Here is a 21,614-nt window from a genome sequence, read left to right on the forward strand (position 1 = left end):
TCGTCTTCATCCAGACCTTCACATTACTGGCTGTGTTTGGTCAGTACAAGCCGGCGACAGCTGATTAGAGCGTTGCTGCACTCTGACGGCACTGGACGCTGCTTCACTGTCATGTCACACACATGCGATGCATTACGAGCGTACCCAACTGTGTTCCTAATGACACGCTTGGCTGGGGATTAGCTTGTCAAAGAGCGCTGCGATTTACCAGGGGATGAATTGCCATCTGCAAAACTTATTTACATAGAGATATTTCCAGGAGTGAACCCCCCTCCCCTCACCCCCACTCCCCCCCCCAGGTCAAAACTGACGGATGGTAAATTGCACCGTCTCATTTCCTTAACGCTCACAGTATTTATTACCTGTTATATCATTAATACGTTACGAATGACAATACCCTGCACGCATTAAAGCACTGAGATACCAACACCTGTACATAATTGCCTTGTAAGAAAAATTGATGGGGGTGCCAGATTGCACATGGTGGGCCCGCAGTTTATGGCTTTAAGTATTTCTTAAGCTGCATTTATCCCATCCTGTTGTTGCATCCTACTTTACTCCATGTTCGTTGCGCACATGTCAAAGAAAACCCTACAGCACTTTTATTTTAAAGGCTCCACACATTCAGAGGGGTGGGTGTGCACTGTAATGTTTCGGAGAATCACAAATCAGAGAATATGGTGTGCAGCTTTGTACAGTTCTAACTGGTGATCATGTTCTATACATGTTGAAATGTTCCCTCACCGGTGCCAGAAAAAAAATCAAAAAAGTGAAGCACGTGGATTTTAAGAGCCTTTCTGTGTGGAGTTTGCATGCTCTTTCCATCCAGGGATGGTGTTTCCATACTTTCCTGAGTTTCCTTTGGTAATTCAAAGACATGTGTATTAGTTTAGGTGACCCTGAATTGCTCATAGGTGTGGGTGTGTGTGATTGTCCTGTCACTGGGTGTATCCAACGATAGGCTTTAGCACCCAAGAATCGTTGGCTCACATTAACATCTGACAGCCCCTTTGCACATAAAACATTATAAAGCCATTCAGCAAGCTGTCCTTCACCAGAATGACTAACATTTTTGTTCTTTCGAAGCCGCAAAACTAATCACATTGTCATAATCTCTTAGTATCTAAATTATAGTATAATTTCTGGTCGTTTTTCAGTATGAGTGGGATGTCTCTCACATGCTCGCAGGGAGGTGGATTCAATTCCAGCAGACAATGGCTGCAGATCCAGGAGTGGATGGTTGATCACATGGCAAACACAGTCACACACACTCAATGGCCATTTTAGCAGCAATTAACCTCGTTGTTTGGGAACAAATTCCAATTGGAAATATTCTCGCTGTGAGGGCAGAGAACTAACCACGGCACGCCCCCAAAAAATACTTCAATTAGAATATTGTTAGTATTTGCAGTTCTTCACTACTATCCTAATGTACATTTTTAATCTATATCCGTATATCCTATGCAGGCCTTAATGCATTTCAGAAAGTTTGACTCTTTGCATGTACTCATGTAATCTGTCCCTTTGTCTTCAGAACTTCCATCTCTGTCGAAGGATTAATGGATTTCGAGTAATTTTGTCATAGATTGCAGTCTATATGAGGATATTTATTACTGCAGGTAAATGAAATATGTAAATGTAATGGATGCTCCTGCTGAATAATGGATCATGGCTGCTGATGTGACCGTGTGTTCAAGGTGATTATATCTACTTGTCGTCTGGCTTTTAGTCAAGAATTCAATCAGCTTTGCGTTTCACACATAAGATTAGGTTGATAAATGTTTACCAATACATTTTCTATTTTTAATTTTTTTTTTAATGTCTCTTATTGTTGTAAGACTAATTGAAAAAAATCCACACGTCTGCTTTCGCCTCGGTGGCGTTTCACCGTGAAACCATGGAGCAATTTTGTACCAGTGGACCAGCTTGTAAGGTCATCCTATCAATTCTTGTCAGCTTAGGTAACATCATTTCAGAGCAGGCAGTGGCTGCTTTGCAGAGGGCGCTAATATAATCACAGGACGAAATGTCACAACAAACCCCAAATAGCACCTCTATTTCCACCTGTTCTGTGCAAAGAAGCGACGGAGGACAACAAAATCATTTCAGTCTTTTGGCTGTAATGAGACATGATCACCACCGGTGCTCTGGAGCCACATGTTCTGCCAGCTGCATGACCCTACTTACCCACAAAACAACTGCACATTTACACACACGTATTGACAGGGACACAAATCTGAAAAAGAGCGCACACACAGAGACACAATTTTCCGTGCCTCGCAGTCTTTTGTCATGAGGTTGTTATTCAATTTGTCCTCCCGTTCCTCGGCTCCCTGATTGTGCTTCTTGTGGGTCATGTTTCCTCGGGGGGTTGTTAATGGCAGTATAAGTGAAACACACAAAATATAGGAAGCAGCAGAGATTCCAGGAAATGGGAACAGATACAGTCTGAACTGATGGAGGGCCTAAGGCACCATATGTTCTAGGTGCTCTGTGACTAACACGTTTTCTGGCAGCTTGCGGGACGGGAATTTGTATGCAGACGCACACGGTGGAGGCCATCCTGCGCACAGTATAATGGACTACTTAATAAATTGCTGCCCCTTCCCCTTTGGCTGAACCTTAAAGGGAATAAAGAAAAACATCTTCAGTCAATGTCATAATTTATAGTGGCGTCGCGGCATAAAACACTACCGTGCTGCGTGCTTATTACACCCTTGGTTTGTCCCTTAAGCATTGGTATTTGTATTTAATTTAGTCTCCCATGCATGCAACGTCTCTAATTAGTGAGTAAAGTTTTAATGTCGTAGTCCTCCTCCTCATTATCTTGCCATAGCCTGTGGGTGGTTACAGTATTATTTGAAAGAAAAATTCTCACATCCCTCGACCGCAGGCTACAAAATACAAGTCCTCACACCCTGCTGCTGACCGGACCTCTTCTGCTCAAACATGACGTGTGTGAGAGTGACAATATGATTTAGATCATGCCTGACAGCAGTGTTGGGATGTTGGGAATCCCACTTCAATATTGACTAACAACTTTGAAACAAGTTACCAATTATACAAATCATTCTTCTCATAGTTAATAAAATACTAACATCCATTTTGCCGCATCTTCCTCCATGATGCTCCTTCAGCTGAACTTAATGCTGACATGTAGCTATTTTGGTTTATTTGTGTGTTTAAAAAGTTTCTGATGACTTAGTTGCATTACATGTATGAAAGGTGCTCGTTAGTGCTCATGAGTGAAAAGGGATGAAATATTTTCTTGTGTCTAGCATGGTGTACTAAATTGAACCTTTACGTCATTATGTGAGCGGCGGACAATGCTTTTGTGTGCAACCCAGTTTAGCCTTTAAGAGGCAATCAGGAGCATACAGATAACAAATCTAATCAATATGCAACATGCCGATAAGTGCAATGATTGTTTTCATTAATTAAAGTAGGAACATTTCTTGATGGTAATTATCAGGGACGTTGTGTTCCCAACAATATAGTCTATCTGGGAGGCAGCGATGTAACTTTGGAGTTCTGGACCTGCAATAAACTCGCTGTCTGTTCTAGCAATTTCACTTAATAGTCCAGATGTCCACATATAATGTTTCACACATTAACCAATTGGTTGGTTGCAAGCTGTTTTCTGATGTGTGGTAATCCTACCTGGCTGAGATCAACTAAGGCAGGTATGGCTTGATTTACAAAGAACATGTATGCAAAACGACAGAGAGAAATTCAACTCAGTAAAAAAGCAGTGTCTGTAGCACATTTTCAAAAATGCAGTTTTGCAAGTTTTTCAATTCCTGCATTTGTTTTCGCACCAACTTCTACTTTTAGAGCACTGAATCCTGAGCACGTCATACAAAAATTATGTGAAAAAACTCCAGCGGAAAGGGTTTTATTTTTATTCTTTATTAATGTTTCCTTCTTAATCTTCACATGGCACCATAAGGAAGAAATGCCATTTGCAATGCAGATTATAGTTCCAAGTGTAAAAATGCCAAACAACCCAAAATGTTGTCCCCCGCGACTCAACAACACCAGCAATGGCGGACTTATATAATCTAGATCATGCTACAGAAGCTACTGATGCTATTTCATTTAATAATAATAATATGTTACATTTGTCAATTTTGGCAATTTTGGCATGACCCGTGTCTTCTTCTCTATTTTAGTGTATTTTTAGGAACGGCAGGGAGACAAATATCTCCTTGGCTTGTGTGGACAGGGCCTTAAGTGATCTGGCTCAACTGAGCTCAAACAGCTGACTTTGACGCCTCTCCCTGCCATAGGATGAGGTCAAGTGATTATAGAGGAGGAAGGTTGAAGATAGTCTGCACTCCTTGGTCTTCTTTGCTCCTCACAACCCTGAGGGCTGTTTGGACTCATTATCCTGCTGATCCCCACAGTTTCAACCCCGAGAGTCTGTGGAATTTGTAAAGAAGGGAGTACTACCTCAGTCAGTGGAAGTCTGAATCCCTGCAGGTGTCTGAATGTAGAATCAAACATTCATTACTTCAGCCCAATTTTCGGTGTAAGTTTGTCTCTGTGGATCTCTCGAAATATTTTAGTTTCCCGGAACGATCCAGTATTTTTAGTGTTCAGCCATTTAGTGAGATCAGTGTGTAAGTGCGCACAATAATGTGTGTGATGATGTGTTCAGACCCCATGTCTGATTCAACCCCATCAACTCTGTGAGCATGACTTGAGTGTCGGCCCCAGAGGCCTGAAGCCTTTCACCGTGAGAGACAGCTCAACAGCCATCATGACACAACGAGCTATATAAAATGAACCAGCCGTGAAGCTCCACACAGCCAAGGAAAAGTGGTGCTTTGTTAGGAAAGTAAAAGTAAAACGGAAAGTGTTTCACGAGGCATAATAAGTGAATGCTTTCATGATTTTAAATAAATTAGTGACTTTGGTGTCTTATCACCAGAAAATGGCACACACACACACACCCATTAATGCAAATAAACAACTAGTTATAGGCAATGTTGCATCCCACAGCCATTTTCTTTCCTGATTCGTCCACTTGGGGTCTCTGTGGCAATATAGAGAGCAAAGTAGCTCTTACATGTCTTTACTTTCACCTGGCTGCTTGAGCAATCACACCATGTTTTACAAGAACCGTCATATTCACACATTCTGCTCACACATTCACATACCAATGCCAAAGGCTGTGACAAAAGGTGCTCACACACCAATACGAACATTGAGTGTCTTGTTCAATGGAATTTTGATACATGGATCAGATGACATGAGGAATCTCCCTCCGCTTCATCTGGGGACACTCTCAGCTATTTCTAAGTCAACAGAAATATATCATCTTCCTTCCAAATGCCTGGAACAATGGTCCGATCAGCCGTGCCTGGAACACCTCCAACGAGAAGACCCCTAGAAATCCTATTTAGATGCCAAGACCTCTCTCCCTCTGCTACCTCCTGCCATCACTGCTGTCATTGCAGTCCAGGTTTGAATGATTTTGTGTTTTTGTTTGCTACGGCTATATCTTAATTTGTCCAATGGGATCATAGAAAGCACCTCCCTGACCCAGCGTTTAAACTGAGGGAGGTCTCACCAACTTCCACTGCAAGAAGAATTAGTCTCCTTGCCATCAACGTCAGAAAAACAATGGTATTTGACTGCGAAGTTGTAAATTGTTTTTTCTGGGGGTGTTGATCCAAAAGTACCAATGACCAGATCAGGATGTACTGTGACCCCACGTAGATAGGATATGGCCTTGAAAATTTCTATCCAAAAGTTGCTCAAAGACTTACATGTCACAAAACATGTGGCCTAATGTGGCTGGATCATGCCTGCATCGTGGACATCTTGGGCAGATGTCAGGTGCCGACGATTTCTGTGTTACCATGCTTTGGATGAATCAGTAGAAAATCAGTTAAAATTTCAAATTAATTCTCCTTTCGACATAAATATTACATGTTTTCTGTCTTTTCCAAATTTTCCACCCTGGTCACCTGCTTGGTATGTACAGCCTGGTTAGAGATGAGGAGGTTGGTGCAGAGAAACACATTCGTTTTTGCGCTGGTTGTGAAAAAAAGAAGGGAAATCGATGGTTCACAAACTCAAGATGAAAAACCATTTGTTGTCCTCTGTTTGCAATACGGGACAAATTATTAAAGAGACAAGCATAAATTCTGACAGTAAATTCTCACACAGTTGAAGGACGGAGAGGACGTACATCTGTAGCAGACTCCAGGGTATAATGCGAAGCACCAGTAGGGCAAATGGGAAGGAAAATATGGTTTTCTCATGCTCTATTGTACCTCTCCTCCTCCTGCGAGACTCTCGGCACTCTGCTCTCTCAGGGCCTGACTCTTTAATCAATAAACCAATGTTACTGCTCAATAGCCCAGCAGAGGCCCTGCCCAGTGTGCTGGCCTCGGTAACACACAGCAGGTTTCTATTTTACCAATCCTGCAAACACTTGCACTGATAGTGACACTGATGCATTGTGTAAGAGAAAAAACCATCGCCTTCTGAAAAGAGAGCGTCTGTTTGCATGGCAAGGCCTGCTCTATCAAGTTTTCTTTTTTTATATCATTTATTCATGGAGATGAATTGGCATTCATGGTAGTTTTGCAGCTGTTCAACAGGGGAGCAGATAACATCACTTGAAATTAGCACCTTCGGGGACGTCCCAGTTGCTATTGAGTTTTTTTTAAAATGAAAACATGGCAGAGGGGAGGGGAGAGCCCGGAGGAGCCTTCAAGAGGAAGAGATGAAGGCGTTCCCGTTTAAGATGCCGTTCACAGAGTTTAGTACAGAAGAGCAAATTTGTATTCAGGCCACTGTCGGACTTTTGTCTTTAGTGCATTAATTTTAATGAAAAATGTGTTCCACACTGACGCTCATTATTTCCTCCTCATCCTGAGGTGGCTCTCTGACTTCAGGTCAAAAATGTGCCATGTATGCTTGATTTTTAACCCCTGATGAGCAAAAAATCTCATATCTTCACATTCAGCCCTTTAAGAAAATAAAAGCTTGTTGAAATTTGAAAAAGGTGATCAAGATTTTCAAAAAAAAAAATAACAATTTCAAAGCTTGTGGGGTTGATGGCAGGGATCGAATATCAGAATATCATTTCTTTTTTCTTTTTTTCAAATTCAAGATAGTGCCACCTGATTTGAGAATACTGTGACTTTTCAGTGTCTCTGTTTATCTATTCGGTATTGAAGTACTTTACTTTAATTTTGTGATAGAGTAAGTTATGGATTACATTTTCAAAGTAACCCTGCCAACCCTGTTAACCATTTAAACATTTGGTTAAGCCAATGTAGTGTTTCTATTTTAACAAACTTCATAAAGAAAACCCACTTGCTTACAGGGTCTGGTTCAAAGAGTCCTGATATAGTTTAAAAAGTATGTGGTCTGTTTTCAAAATCAAAATTCATTTAAAAAGGTTGGGTTCAGGTTTTGACCCATAAGCCATATGTCTGACACCTGCAGTCTGAGGGTGGATGTAGATAACAAAGGCAATTGTATTTTAAAAGGTGCACAATTGTGTTTCATTATTGTAATAATTATAATAATTATAGCCCCAGCCTTGGAGGACATGCATTCGGTCTTCTTCCTGACAGCTGAGACAGCTGAGACAGTCGAGACAGGAGCTGCTGTGCGTGTTATCTCTCACAACAGAAACAGACAGTCTCCAGTGTTGCTTTGTGGTCTACAGTGAAATGTTGTATCAATAAAACACTGGGACGGTAGACAGTGGGTATGAATTATTGAAAGGCACAGTGGTTCAGCCGGGGTTCTAATCTCCACAGTGCAGTTAATTTGATGTTCTTGTTTTTCTGTTTTGGACTCAACCTGCATTGCACCATATCCTTCCCTGCAAATACCACGAGCAGAGAGAAGAGGAGCAGGCCTGTGGGAACCAAATGAATGATCCACTGACGCTAATGTCCTCTGCCAGCCAAGGTCTCGCTTAATAAACCTCACGATGAGGCGGGCGTGCGAGAAAAGGCGTGATCAAAAATGAGCCCCGTCAATCAGAGCCCACACACCTGAACCTGTAGCTGATAATGAAAGGGGAATCGGTAATGAGGCCGAGTGTTTGGAGAAGAGGGGGCGTCGTGGAAAGGGGGCATTCAGACGTTTAGGAGCTTCGCGGGCTTAAGGGATATGCTTTGTAACCTGTATCACAGCCCTGGATTGAATATCAATATCTAAGGCAGGCAGCTGATCAGAGGGAAACGTTTGCTCAGCAGAGTGTGGGTGACGCTGATCCGAACCCTCATTTATCTCACTGGAAAAGTCGTGTGTTGCCTTTCACAGCAGGTGGTTTTCAGCGCGGTGGCGGCAGCAGACCCTCATTGGAATACAATCAGGATTCAACAAATTGCTCGATAAAGACAATTGCTTATTATCTCCCAGTCACATCAGAACAGGGGAATTGAAGTCCCCGGCTTTCTAATTAGTCGTTCTTATTTTACTATAATCGGTCTGACGCTGTAGTGGGGGGGGGGGGGGTCACTCAGCCAGCAGTTCAGAATGAGATCGGCCCTGATAAAATGACTATACTGCTGTGAGCATGATAGCTGCAGATACTTCCCTGCAGATGCATTGTCACAAGTCCCATAGAGCTTCTTTGTGCTGGCACAGAGGAGGAAATCAGGCAGATATTTTTTAAGTCTCCTTAAACTTTCTGTAAGTGCTTAGATAGAAATATCCATTCATTTTCCCAACTGCTTTATACCACTCAGGTTCCCAGGGTGAACGCTGACTGTGGGAAACACAGAATCAAACACTCGCATCACAACGGTGAAAACCTTTATGAAACTCTGATATTTTGGGTCTGTGGGAGGAAACCATAGTGTTTGACGAAAACCTACTCATGCACAGGGAGAACATGCAAGCTTCAATCTGCCCCAGATTGGGCTTGAAATAGGGGTCTGCTCGCGGTGAGGAGAGAGCATTAACCACTACATCACTGCGCAGCACAGGGAGAAAAATTAAGTTTATTAAATTATATTTTACTGATGCATACTTCACATATATGTAATTCTCTTTCCCGAGCTCTGGTCGGTTGTCCTGTGCTTCTGATCAGACATGAAATAATAAACACACCATTTTTATTAATCAGCCGTTATTGTCCGTCATTTTGAATTTGCAGACATGAATGTGTAAAAATGTGTATAAGTCGGAAAGCCCATGTCTCCTGATCACTAATGGCTATTAATATTCTATAGCGGTGGTTCAGATCCAAACGTCACAATCTAACTTTAAGCTAAATCAAGGAAAACTGATATCAGAACTGGATACATTTCTTGTTCTATTTCTGTTATAGAATGTGGTGGAGAAATCTCATCCAACATTGTTGGGATTACCATCCAACATTGGCCCCTACTGTCACCCCATTGTGTCTGTTTTTCTTGATCAATGGCATTTTGATTAAATATGGTGTCACATTTGTTTGCGTTTGATCAGATTTATTCAGGTGACCCTGTGTACTCAGGGCGAACGAGAGTGGCTTCTTCCAAGGCAAAGAGTAAAACACATCAACAACAGAATTTTAATGAAGTGTCCTTCTTTGTCAGTATTTACACACACAGAACCGATGTCAATGTGTTTCTGTCTTGTTTGATGCGTTCATCATTGTTGTTGTTGTTGTTGTTTTTTGTGGGGGGGGGGGGGGGGGGGGGGTGAGGATGTTACTGAATATGGCCCCTTGCCTGGTGAAGGTAATACACTGTAACTTCAGTCTGTATCTTTCATTTTAATGTGAGGGGCTACGGCAGAGGGGGGAGAGGACACTGCACAGCATCACGTATTGCTCTCTGCAGGATGCACGCATTGTTGCACAAACCATACATGCAAGGAGACATTTCTTTACAACCCCCCATCTCCCCAACCTACACATCCTCCAACATTATGTGAAGCAGCTTGTCTTTGGCTTCCACGTGGCAGAAGGGATTTGCATCAGTGGCTACATAACATGCAATGGCATTCTATGTCCCCGCAGCTCAGTCGTGGATGCCAGTGGCACTGTGATGTACGTTCAATTCCTCAGCTGAGGATGATGTGAGGTGACAGTGGATGTGGTCAGGATTGGTGTGACGTGCACTCTGAGCAGGCGAGCCATCCTCCACGAAGCAGCCACAACTCATATTTTCTTTCTTTGTTTTTGTGCACCTGCAGACAAAGCTGTGGGCATTTTCCCGTCAAACACTGAAGTCAGTGCTGACAGACGTGCAACAAACTAGAGAACGGAGTTATAAAATCTGATAGATTGGCAAGTGTGGTTACAGATCGCAGTTCTGAATTTATTATGCAACAGATCACATAACGGGTATGAAATTTTCCTGATACAGTTATTGCATTTGTATTTTAAACCCATCTGTTCTGCTACAGTTTGTCTCTTTTTCACTTTCACTTTTTTCACAACGCTTGTGATCAGATATCAAGAGAGGAATAAAGCATCGCTTCTTGTTCTGTACAGAGAAATGAAATGCTGCTTTCTAAAAATGTGTGCACACTGAGATCTAAAGCATCCTTTCAGAATCTATAAGTATCCTTTGGTAATATCTTGTTTGCATTGAGCCATTGATTTAGGTTACATTTCCCGCTGCTAAGCTTGTTTCTGCGTGAGGAAATCTCCGCCAATATTTGCAGATTAAACATCTTACATGCATCAAACACAGATTCTGTGACAGTGTGTTGCAGCGATGCTGATATTACGCTCCGTTTGAAGTAAGGGATTACTCCTTTAAAGAGGGGTGAAGCTTGCTGCAAGTGCCAAAGCAACAGATGTAAGAGAAAGCAACAGATGTGTAAATCAGCTCTCATGAATAAGTCAGAAATTCACTCCCGGGATATAAAAACTTTGCTGTGCAAATTATACACACACTCTCTGCGCTCCTCCGCTGATTGTACTGCATGTCCGCACACTTGTTACTCGCTCAGGCACAAAGCATACGTTCCTGAAAAAAGCGTTCTCCTTTTGTTTCCTTGTTTCTTTTCTTTTATTATAAGCCAGAGTGGTCGGGACAGCATCAGCTGGCATTAGTCTGCCTGGAGGTTTATCTATTAACGGTATAGAAGGATCAGCTCTCTGGAGCAAACTGGAGACTCAGTGTGAGTTTGTTCTCTGCACCTATAGTCTCGTTGCCCTGGAGTCACAAAAACTCATTAAGGATGTACTAATGGCTGACAGCGTTTCATCAAAGCCCTACACAGGCTGCCATCTGTGACCATACATATAGTTTAAAGAAAACAAATAGGGACACATGTTAAATGAGAAAAAGCTGCATGCTGCACCGTGCAATGGCTTTCACATCCAATGAAAGCGATGAAACCCCCTGAGAAACAAATTAGCATGGATCCGTGCAGAGCGCATCAGGAAAGCTACTAGCCTAACACCCAGTATAGATCAGGAGTTAATTATATTACTTACCCACTTCTTTGTGGTTTGAGCTCTGGCTGGACAATAAGAAGAGGAAATCCTGACAGGTGTCCTGTTCCAGCAGTGTGCTGTTGTGCAGGCAAAGGTCAACAATTAGGGTCACAGCTTTCTGACAGACCATGTCATACTCCTCTCGGTCAGAACTCATGCTCCCAGCTGCATCCTCAGCCCTGTGTGTGCTCATCCGAGGGGACTAACGCACCCACACACACGCGGCGGCAGCGGCAGCAGCAAGCCTGGCATGCAGATGATAAATGCAAGTTGTCTCCGTCCTCGGCTGATTCTTCTCCTTCTTTCCACGGTCTCTCAACTGTGTTTACACATAAATACACCCCAGTGTGTGTGTGTGTGTGTGAGCACAGTGTGTATGCGTGCATGCTTCGGTTTGTTTGTGCGTTGATTTGTTTAAGCCAGGCCAATAATGTGAAGGGTATGAACATGCTGTGTTTGTGCCTTTCCCTGTAAGTGTGTATGTGCAGCCGCCGCTGTAGCCTTAATGAATCACATGCGTCCCCAGGTGATGCAGGGGCTGAATTATTGCATCACTTCTAAAGAAGCTCGTCAAATGAACCACAATAATGACATGCAGAACTTGATATGCTAACAAATGCCAAAGCTTAATGACCCCTTCAGTCCCTCTCCCCACCCAGAAGCCTTGATCTGACTGATCTGCCACCACTCCTTCTCTGAGTGTGTACAACCTCAGGAAAAAAATTAAATAAAAATCACCCTCACGACAACCAATACACTTGTTTTTCTCGGTTCAGCTGACATAGCTCGTTCCCGGGAGGTCAGTGCATCTCCTGTGATGAATTCCCTCGGAGCTGAACCACCTGTGACTGCCAGGTCTCCGTGCTCCCACCCACAATCCCCCAACGCTCCCGTTGTGATCCCTGAGTGTTGACGACCTCTAATGATGATGATTAAACCTCTCGTGGGGAAGATGGATAAAGTGCGGCTGCATACAGTGCAACAAAGTCGGAATGCTGGTGCACATTGAGTAACTGGTACACTTTAACAAATCTCTCTTTATTACGGCTTTCATGCTTGAGTTTTGTCAAGCTGTTAACCTGCATGACTAGTCTAAATACTAGCAATAATATCTCTGTACTATCAAGAAACAATTCCTAAAATTCTATATTTGCATTTCATGTTCTTGTACCATCTTTCGCTTGGATCTCCAAAGTATAGTCGGATGCAACGATCATTCAGAGGCACAGGGGTAATATGGACACCCCCATTCTTGGAAAATAGATTATTCTCCCTCAAGTGCAGAATTTGATGGAACAATCTCGTCAAAAACTATTTAATATTAAAACTGAGAGCATTTATTCCAGGTATATCTTCTGATGTGATGCATTGCTTTCATCCTCCCATCAATCTTTTATATTTCTTTATTAATTCATTCTTTGCATTGGGCTATCACAGGACACACACACACACACAGAGACAGACAGCCACACAGTCCCACTCACATTCACATCTCCAGCAAGGCACATTTATTTATAGAGCAGCATTCAAACACAGGGCAATTCACAGTGCTTTACAAAGAAATAAAAGAAATCCATAAAAGATTCACAAAGAAATAAAAGAACTATATGAATAGGTTCAGGGTGTAATAACAGATCAACTTTACTTTGCACTTTTCCCATATTGGTATTCGGTGTCCCAAATCACCCACAAATATTACGTCCTCTCATCAGAGAACCACACACGCCACGTTGTTCCGGGTACCTTTGCAAACAACGAACACTATGCATCAAACATGAACAGGGGAACTCCACACACTGAGCATGATGAAGTTCTGCATGTGCTGAGTAAGCGCTTCACTGCCTCCCTTGAAAGACAAATATGCGATTAATTTCAAGGAGCAATTTTCAAGTCAATCAAGTTAAATGAGAGTTGAAGGGATTTGAAAACAGCATAAAAAGCAGAATGACTAAGAACTTAATTAAGATAAATGTAATAAAGTAAGTAAAGTCTATGGTTTATGCGAACGCCTGTGTAAATAAGAATGTTTAAAGACACCAATTCGCCTCTAATACGGGTTTTTTGGACTGTGAGAAACAACCGTAGTACCCCAGAGGAAACCCACACATGCAAAGGGAGAACGTGGAAACTCCACACAGGCTCAACATGCACAAATCAACTGAGACTATCAACTGAAACAATGGCTTTTTGTTTTTCATTAAAATGGTGACGCCAATATGTCAACAGTGATGCAACTGATGATATTTTGTATCATTAATGTTTGTATGTAATGAAAACTACAACCTCCACACCGATATTCTGGATTAATTTAATTAATAAACAGTGACTCAATGCCTTTCTTTCCTATAGGACTTTTTTATTTTTATTTTACTCTGCCGCTGTGTAGCACCGTGAAGTCCGTTGGGACACTGCAGCTAATGAAGCCCAATAAAAAAAACATCTCTAGTAGCGGCCCTGTGCTACTTTTCTATACAACTCAGAGGATTTAATTTAAATTAATTTCTCATATCTGAACGTACAGATGTGTTTACTTTCAAATCAGGGCTGTGAAGAGGAGAAGAACGCGAATTGGTTTCACTTTTTTTCTCCGTGTTAAATTGAACTATATGTGAACTTGCCTGGACTTACTATTTGATAATGTTCTCAGCAACTTAAGCATTAATCAAAGTCATTAAAAAAAAAAAAAAAATCCTGTGACGATTAAGGCTTCGTAAAAGTGACTTCATGCCTATCTGATTACAAAATGATATTGAGTTTTACCAGGTCTCGTTCGACTCCCCATCCTAATTGAGTTAATGCGGAGTGTAAATCCTCCAGTGTCTATGTCGGCGGACAATCACTTGGAGATAGCTTGGATAATCGAGAGCTTATCAGAGAGGCGCTCTTCCCTCCTCCGAAGGTTGGATGTGGGGTCCGCTGCGCTTCCTGTTACTGTCAGATTGGATCTGCTCTTCCTGGGCAATCCTGATTAACAGGTAAATAACAAATCGTTTCTGGCTGTAGGTTTTTTCAGAGGACTCAATTAGTTTGCTGCGTCTGCTGGAGTTCATAGCGACTCGCATCCTTTCTTTTCGCCCCGAGGCCTCGTTAATGCGTTCACCAATACCTGTATTCACAAGCTAAAAACAAAGCTTGGTAATTACCTCCGGAGCTCCTAGAACACAACCCATATAGCAACCGTTTTAATGTTGAGTAAAAATAGCAGTAGCAGCTCTTCGCTGTGCCGTGGCATTACTCGGGAGGTATTGTCCAAGGATGTCGGACAATAAAGCGACTGTATGTAATGGCTCCTTGTTAACTCGTATTCCTTCACTCCGAGACAGCTGGGAAATAACCTGCTCTGAGAAATAAGATTATGCACCTTTACCCAGGAATGTTGCACCACCATTTACTACCTTTCCTCTTTAATAATACATTTCTCCTTGTGTTTCAGTTTTACACAAACCCAAAGGAGAAATAACAGAGGACCGATACTTTGTTACTGCATTTAAGTCGATTTTTGAGGTATTTGTTTTTCTGAGTATTTCCCCGAAACATTGAGGATGTTGACCTCAAATCAAATCAAATCATTTAAGTTGATGTGCTCAGTTCAATCTCAAGTAATGCTTTGAGTTCAGCATTTATCATTACATACTTCAGTGAATGGAATTTACCATTTGGTCAAGTACGCTCCAACGCCCCCCGAAGTACCAATGCAGGTGGACCGGACCAGACTCTCCCCAGATGAATGAGAGCATCGGTTCCATGAACGACGGCGCTTGTACTATGGTCATCAGCTCTTGCTGCTCCGCTAAAGGTCAGGCTCTTGGGGAGGTTCTGGTGAGTCCTCAGTTTTTGCTTCTCAACAGCAGGTGTTGCTCATTGACTCTGGGGCCGATGACGACCTGATGGACCAGTGCCTGGTGGAAAAGACAAATTTGGGGGTGAACAAGTTGGAGAAGCCACTGCAAGCCTCTTCCCCCTGATGGCCAGATTCTTTGTTGGGTAATGCAAACCACCAGTCCTGTCACCTTCATCCTCTCACTCCCTCATCTTAGAGTTTTCATGGTTGAGACTCCCAAGCCTCACGTTAAGGCTCCAGCCATGATTAAGTTTGGATTGTTTACCTATCGAGTCTTTTACAGTTTGAGCAGTAATTCACCTGTGTCTCCCCCTCCCTAGTGTATATACATATATATATATATATATATATATATATATATATATATATATATATATATATATATATATATATATATATATATATATATATCCAAATCCCTCCTGTTCCTGTTGCCTGATCGTCTTTGTATCTCTGTGTGTCAAATCATCTAGAGCTTTTCTTGTGTCTTTTTTGGATTGTCCCTTCGGAGACCTTTGATCTGTTTATTCAAATAAATCTTTGAAACTTGCTTTCGTCTCTGAGTCTGCATTTGGGTTCTGCCAGTGTTTGTGACAACATGCGAAAAAATGTTCACGCATAACACTGTATCTCTGCAACAAAAGTTCAAGATGCCTTTAAGCAGGAATCATACATCAGTGTGGTGAAACATTATTTTACTTTTGTACTTGAGTACATTTCAAAAACTGTGCTTTCTTGCTTTTCCTAATTTAAGCAGTTGAACAAGTATTTTAACAGTAACTAAGTAGTTTTACATGTCTATCAGAATTTGAGCTCTTAGGATGTTTTGTTTTGTTTTTTTAAATCTTGTTAGATAGTTTTATTATGTTAGTATTCACCTTTTCTCATTAATTACTCTCTGGCCAGATGTACAGTGAAGTTATCTCATTTGTTTCTACCTGAAATGTGAGCACTTGGGTCAACTGAGTCAACTCTGACTGAATACCAGGACTTCCTGCTTCAGTCTTTTCTTCTCTCCGTCCATTTTATTACAGTCAAAATGACAAACAAACAAAAAATGTAATTTCCTCACTCGAAAAATGTGTTAAATCTTTTTTTCGTTTGTGTCCGTACTCAAGTGTGTTTCAGCATATGCATTTTCTTAATTGTTTTGTTTTGTTTTGTTTTCAAACACAGGTATCTTTACCTTTCCTTAAAATGTAAAGTGAGTACTTTTACTAACTCTGGGTAAACCTCACATCACAGCACATACATCCAGGTGAATTATGTACAAAGTGCTAAAAAAAAAAAAACGAGACGTAACTTCACAGAAGAAAAATGTCTTTCATAGCAGATTCTTAATGTGTTGAAATGGCCACTCTGCTGGGATTTAAACAGCAGAAAAAGATTTGATTAAAGAGCTCAGTTCTAACCGCGCAGTCCATTTCATCCTCTTTGTTAATCATTCATGAAGTGCAGTCGCACAGACCACAAAATGCTGTCCCTCTCACAAATGCGTTTCCATCGCTAAATAATTAAAATCTCTGCAGCCCCAAACCTGCTTAAAGGAAAATAAACAGGAGTCTTGTGTGTGCTAATATTGAGCGAATGCGATAATCAGCACACCTGCTGAGGGGGCTCCTTTTAAATAGTAACACTAACTAACAATCCGGGAGATTAAAATCTGGCCCATCGGGCGTCTGCCTAAAAGCCAAACATAAATAAGAAAGGCAGCGACAGGCGCATGGGTGAGTTTGTAGCAGGTGCGGGCATATTTTTTCAGAGCAAATGAGGGGGGGGGGTGCGGCACATGAGGTCCCCGGTTTGATATGCAAATCACTTTCATCTGTGGCAAATCTTTCCGCGCTGGGAGCCCGATGGCTGCAGATGTTGAACTTGATTCATCGTGTCAAATGCATGACAAAGGGATGGCTCACTCAAAGCTATGCTAATCGACTGTAGCACTTCCAAAAGTTCTCCTGCGGGCCTCAATATGGGGATTTCAGTGTATATCCAGCATATTCGCATGTGTGTGTGTGTGGGTGGGTGGGTGGGTGTATTTTATTGTCACAATGTGTTAATCAAAGATTTCTAACTCGCCTGTCAGGCAGAGAGAGAATATTGCTATTTTGACTCATAGTTAATCCCATTAGTAACGGTCTTAAATTGTGTGTGCAGGATTTTATGGGTGTCGTTCTGCAGCCACAATACAGATGAAGCGATGATCTGCGAACAAATAGATGTGCCAGTGAATATTACAAGAGCCTGTAGGATTAACAGTGAAATCAACTCGCGCTATTTCCGTGAGGACCTCAATGGGGCTAAAAAATACTTACCAAGCCCGTTTTGCGTTGTTCCCCCCCCCCCCCAAAAAAAAGCTGAGAGCACAGCAGGGCGATGAACAAGAATGACATTAACTCCGGTATGCAAATGTCCAGGTGAATGAGTGCAGGAGTGTAGCTCATCCCAACATGTCCTGAATGTCATTGAGGTGGGCTGTTTAATTGAGCTCCCGTCAGCCGGAGCACCACAAGAGTGATAGAAGAGTCCAGAAAGGTCGATTCTCTGCTGCCACTGTAATGCATATCAATCCCGGGCCATGCAAGCGCGCTAAGCCGTTGTTTCCATTCAACATCATCATAATTCGTTCACAGCAATGCAAACAGTTAGAGGAATGCACATGCTTTTAGTGTCTTCTGTAGGCTGCAACAAAGGTATTTGGACGCATGCACGCTCAGGAGGAGCATGCATCCGTTCAGCCAATTCATGGCTTTCACATCCATCAAAACACAGCTGCAGGCTGAGTCCTTCAAATCCACATTGCACCTGTATGCATAGACAACATGATAGCAATCTACTAAATGCAAGAAGATGAGCAGAACTTCACGCCTTCCACTTTGCTTTGAGGCCACTCAGATGTGAAGGATGCCACAGTCACTTCGCTGAACTCAGTTATTTTATCATCCGACGTGAAGTTCAGTCTCCTCGCAGCTTGTCTTTGTTACCATGTGCAACCATAAATCTCCTGCTGTTGTTTTGACTCCTTCACACAAATTATGGACTCTCGGTGGGCTCTTCGCTTGTAGATATATCATCACGATTGAGGGATTTAAGTGTAATACTTCTGAAGCTGCCTAAAGTCTATCTCTACTGAAGTAGCAGTACAGATACTTGTGGAAAAACAACAGCTATTTAAAAAAAAAAAAAAAAAAACTCAGATGGATGATGCTTTTTTAAATTTATATGTACTTCCTGGATTTTGTGGCACCAAATTGTATTGCCAATTCTACAAATATTTTCAAACCTTACATACCATTTCAGTCAGAACTGACCTGTTTTGACATTTGACAGCATATTTGGGTTGAGATGTGTTGAGTAAATCTGAAAAACAAGCAGAAAAACAAATACTTTAGCACAGACAAGTAAAACATCTCAACAAATACAGTAAAGAAAATTTCATTATTTACTTTCCTTGTGTCTTACCCAGCGACGATCTGGCTACTTTAGATCTCAAAGGATAATTTTTTTTTTTTGTTATGGTGGTTTTTTTTGAAAATGGTGGGATTTCTGAGTCGCAACCTAGAACTGGAATGGTGGATCCATCACCTGAGAGCTAATACGTTTTCGCTCCATATCCCAAATAAAACTCTTAGTGCCTGAGAAAATATATTTGTCTGTGAACTAGGATCCTCCATCCACTGCTGCCTTAACCTCCATCATCATCGAGGTAGAAGCCTTTTTGTTGCCTTTCTCATCTCCAGTTTGTGCAGCTGAACTGTAGCGATAGCGCTGCCACGTTAACCAGCGGGCGTCGTCTACCTACAGTGCCATTTGATTCATTACTACTGACAGTTTTCACACTCACCTCGCTGTGTAACATGAAAACACCGGAGGGCCATTGCTGGCATCTGTGTCTTCACTCATGAAGCAAACACATTTTGCATTGACTTCAGTGATCACAGGCAGATCAAACATCTCCTATCAGTACTGAACCGGAGGTGACTGCTTTCCAAGTTCATGCACCTCGCTGCTGATTTAGCTTCAGAGAATCACTCACATATGTATTCATGTACACACCCGTGAATCCATGTACACATTAGGGTTCCACATTGTTTACTTGGTACACAGACAGGCTGGGATGGCGATCAAACTGCCATACTTGCAATAACAGTACCAGCCACTGCGCCAGTCTGTTGCCAACGCTCGCATGTAGTACAAAATACTTAGCTTGTGAAGACTGAGTTTCAGAAAACTGAGATATTAAAGTGGCTGTGGCTCTTGTAGTGAAACAAGCAACGATCATCCATGCTTCTTTGAAAATGACTAACTTTATTAGTTATTCAGAATTAAAAAGTATCTCCCTCCTTTGGTTAGGCCCAGACTAATATTGTGCAATAAAGTGTGTCCCACATTAGCTGAGCTGTCAGCACGAACTAACATGAAATATGTTCAACACTGGCAGGTTGGCTGGGGACACAAAGGCAACGACACGGATTGCTGGTTGACCATGTTTTATTCAAGCCACACGCCACACACAAACCTCCACACACACACCGCTGCCTCTCACAGGCCGGGCTCTACCGTGTGTGAGGCTTTCTCCGCCTGACACACTCGTGCCCATGCCGCTCCTCCCTTTCTCCCACATATCCCCGCCGTCTGATTTTAGTTTCCAAGCGATAAAAACCGCCCAGATCAATAAAAAATCAGCACGATTCACAACCTCTCTGGAAACTAATCGTAAAGTTATGAAAAGAGCGTGTCATAAATATACAAAACGTCTAAAACTAAATACTGCACAAAAGTGATTGTTTCCCCCGATCATGCATCAGTGAAGCCTATTAACAAATCCATCAGATTTTTTTTATTTATACCAGGCAAATTCTTCCTACTCAAAGGTTTTTAAAATGAATACCTACAATCCAGTCTTTTTCTCCTGGAGTTTAAAATGCCACTTGAATCTTTAAAGCAGGTGAACAACTAAAAATATGAGAAAATCTTAAGGTGGACAACTGACATCCCCAAACCTCAAAATAAGTAATAATAATAAATAATGCTTTCAATGTGCGCCTCACTGCTACTACTTAGATAAAGTTGTTTTTTTGACAGTGACTGGTAATATTTCATAGGGACACTTGAACGATAACTGATGACGATGTCCAGTTGAGTCTCTCACATTTCAACAAAAATGAACTGATTATATGAGTGAGAGAACACAGCAGGTTTGTTCATGTTTGCTTTGAAATATTTACAAGTTTTGAGTGTTTCCGTATCTTACTTTGAGTACAAACTAGCCTTTACCCCAGACCATGTAGGGTTGGAGCGGGGTCTTCATAGGTGCAGGTTGCATGTTCTCCCTAAGCTTCTTCACCCTCTCCCACTACAACTTAAATGCATTCAACTATTTCACATTCAAAGTTCATTGGGTTAGATTACAACCCTACTATGTATGGACCTTATAAAGAACACGGATGGATTATTGTGTAAATGCTTTTAGTTGGTTTAGATGGAATTAATTTGATATTCATATATGGTCTGTTCCCACAGCACTGTCATGGATGAATGACGTAAAGCAGTTTCATTTGGTCTGCTCGGTAAAGAGACGTCAAAGTCCCAGAGCTCTAACAACGCAACAAGTGTTGTCGAAAAACGGCACTGGGTTGACTGCAATATAGAAAAAACCAGCAACTCTTCTGGTGAGTACAGAAGATTATTGGAGCCGAGTGTTTCTCTTCAGATCTGAGCGCGGATGAAGGCGGAGAGGATCAATGCCGTCTTTGATCTATTCTCTGGGTTTTAGAGAGACAGGCGGGGGGGAAAAAAGGGTTCGCTTTGAAAGTTGTCCTAAAGGACCGTTGGATCTGTAAGGAGCATTTTAAAGCTTTTTGCTTAATTTGCTTTTTAATTATCTTCACGCATTGTGGCGAGCAGTTTTAATTCCCTTGTATAATTTACTGAGAAATGTTGCTGCTCACAAAATAATACAAGTTTTACTGTTGGAGGGGGGGAAAGAAAACATATTGCATGTTGTAATAAAAAGATCGCCTTGATATGCATTAGCAGAATTTCAAATGATATGTCATGAGGGTAATTATCACTTACTTTTGTGATACTTGAAAACTGTTTTATTGACGCCAGACAGCTGCTTTGTGATATCATCTGTCACTGTTTAACTAAACTCCTGTTTCCTGGAGGAGGGGGGCCCTCATCAGGCTTCATCAGAACAAAACATGTCAGATGATAAGTTATTATTTTATCATATTTTATAATATTTTCATTTTTTATCATATATTTTATTATAGCTTGCCCACTATTATCAGTTATCTGCATGTCAGATCATCGGCTCCCAAAGAAACTGATGTATGGCGAGCTCCAACATGA

At 41.7% G+C, this 21,614-nt stretch overlaps 1 protein-coding gene across 2 annotated transcripts in view; it reads right to left on the reverse strand.

Annotated features, from left to right (window-relative positions):
* syt6a (synaptotagmin VIa) overlaps nt 1–11,723 on the reverse strand; it is an 85,749-nt gene extending 74,026 nt beyond the window's left edge. The window contains exon 1 of one of the 2 annotated variants that reach the window (XM_080469182.1): nt 11,417–11,723. In XM_080469182.1, the coding sequence (XP_080325308.1) occupies nt 11,417–11,609 (193 nt within the window). In that variant the 5' untranslated portion in view covers nt 11,610–11,723. The remainder of the gene's footprint in view (nt 1–11,416) is intronic. The other variant, XM_080469181.1, reaches the window with a different exon arrangement.
* Nucleotides 11,724–21,614: the final 9,891 nt, after the last annotated feature.

This window comes from Lipophrys pholis, assembly GCF_963383615.2.
Source record: "Lipophrys pholis genome assembly, chromosome: 8".
NCBI classification, from domain to species: domain Eukaryota; kingdom Metazoa; phylum Chordata; class Actinopteri; order Blenniiformes; family Blenniidae; genus Lipophrys; species Lipophrys pholis.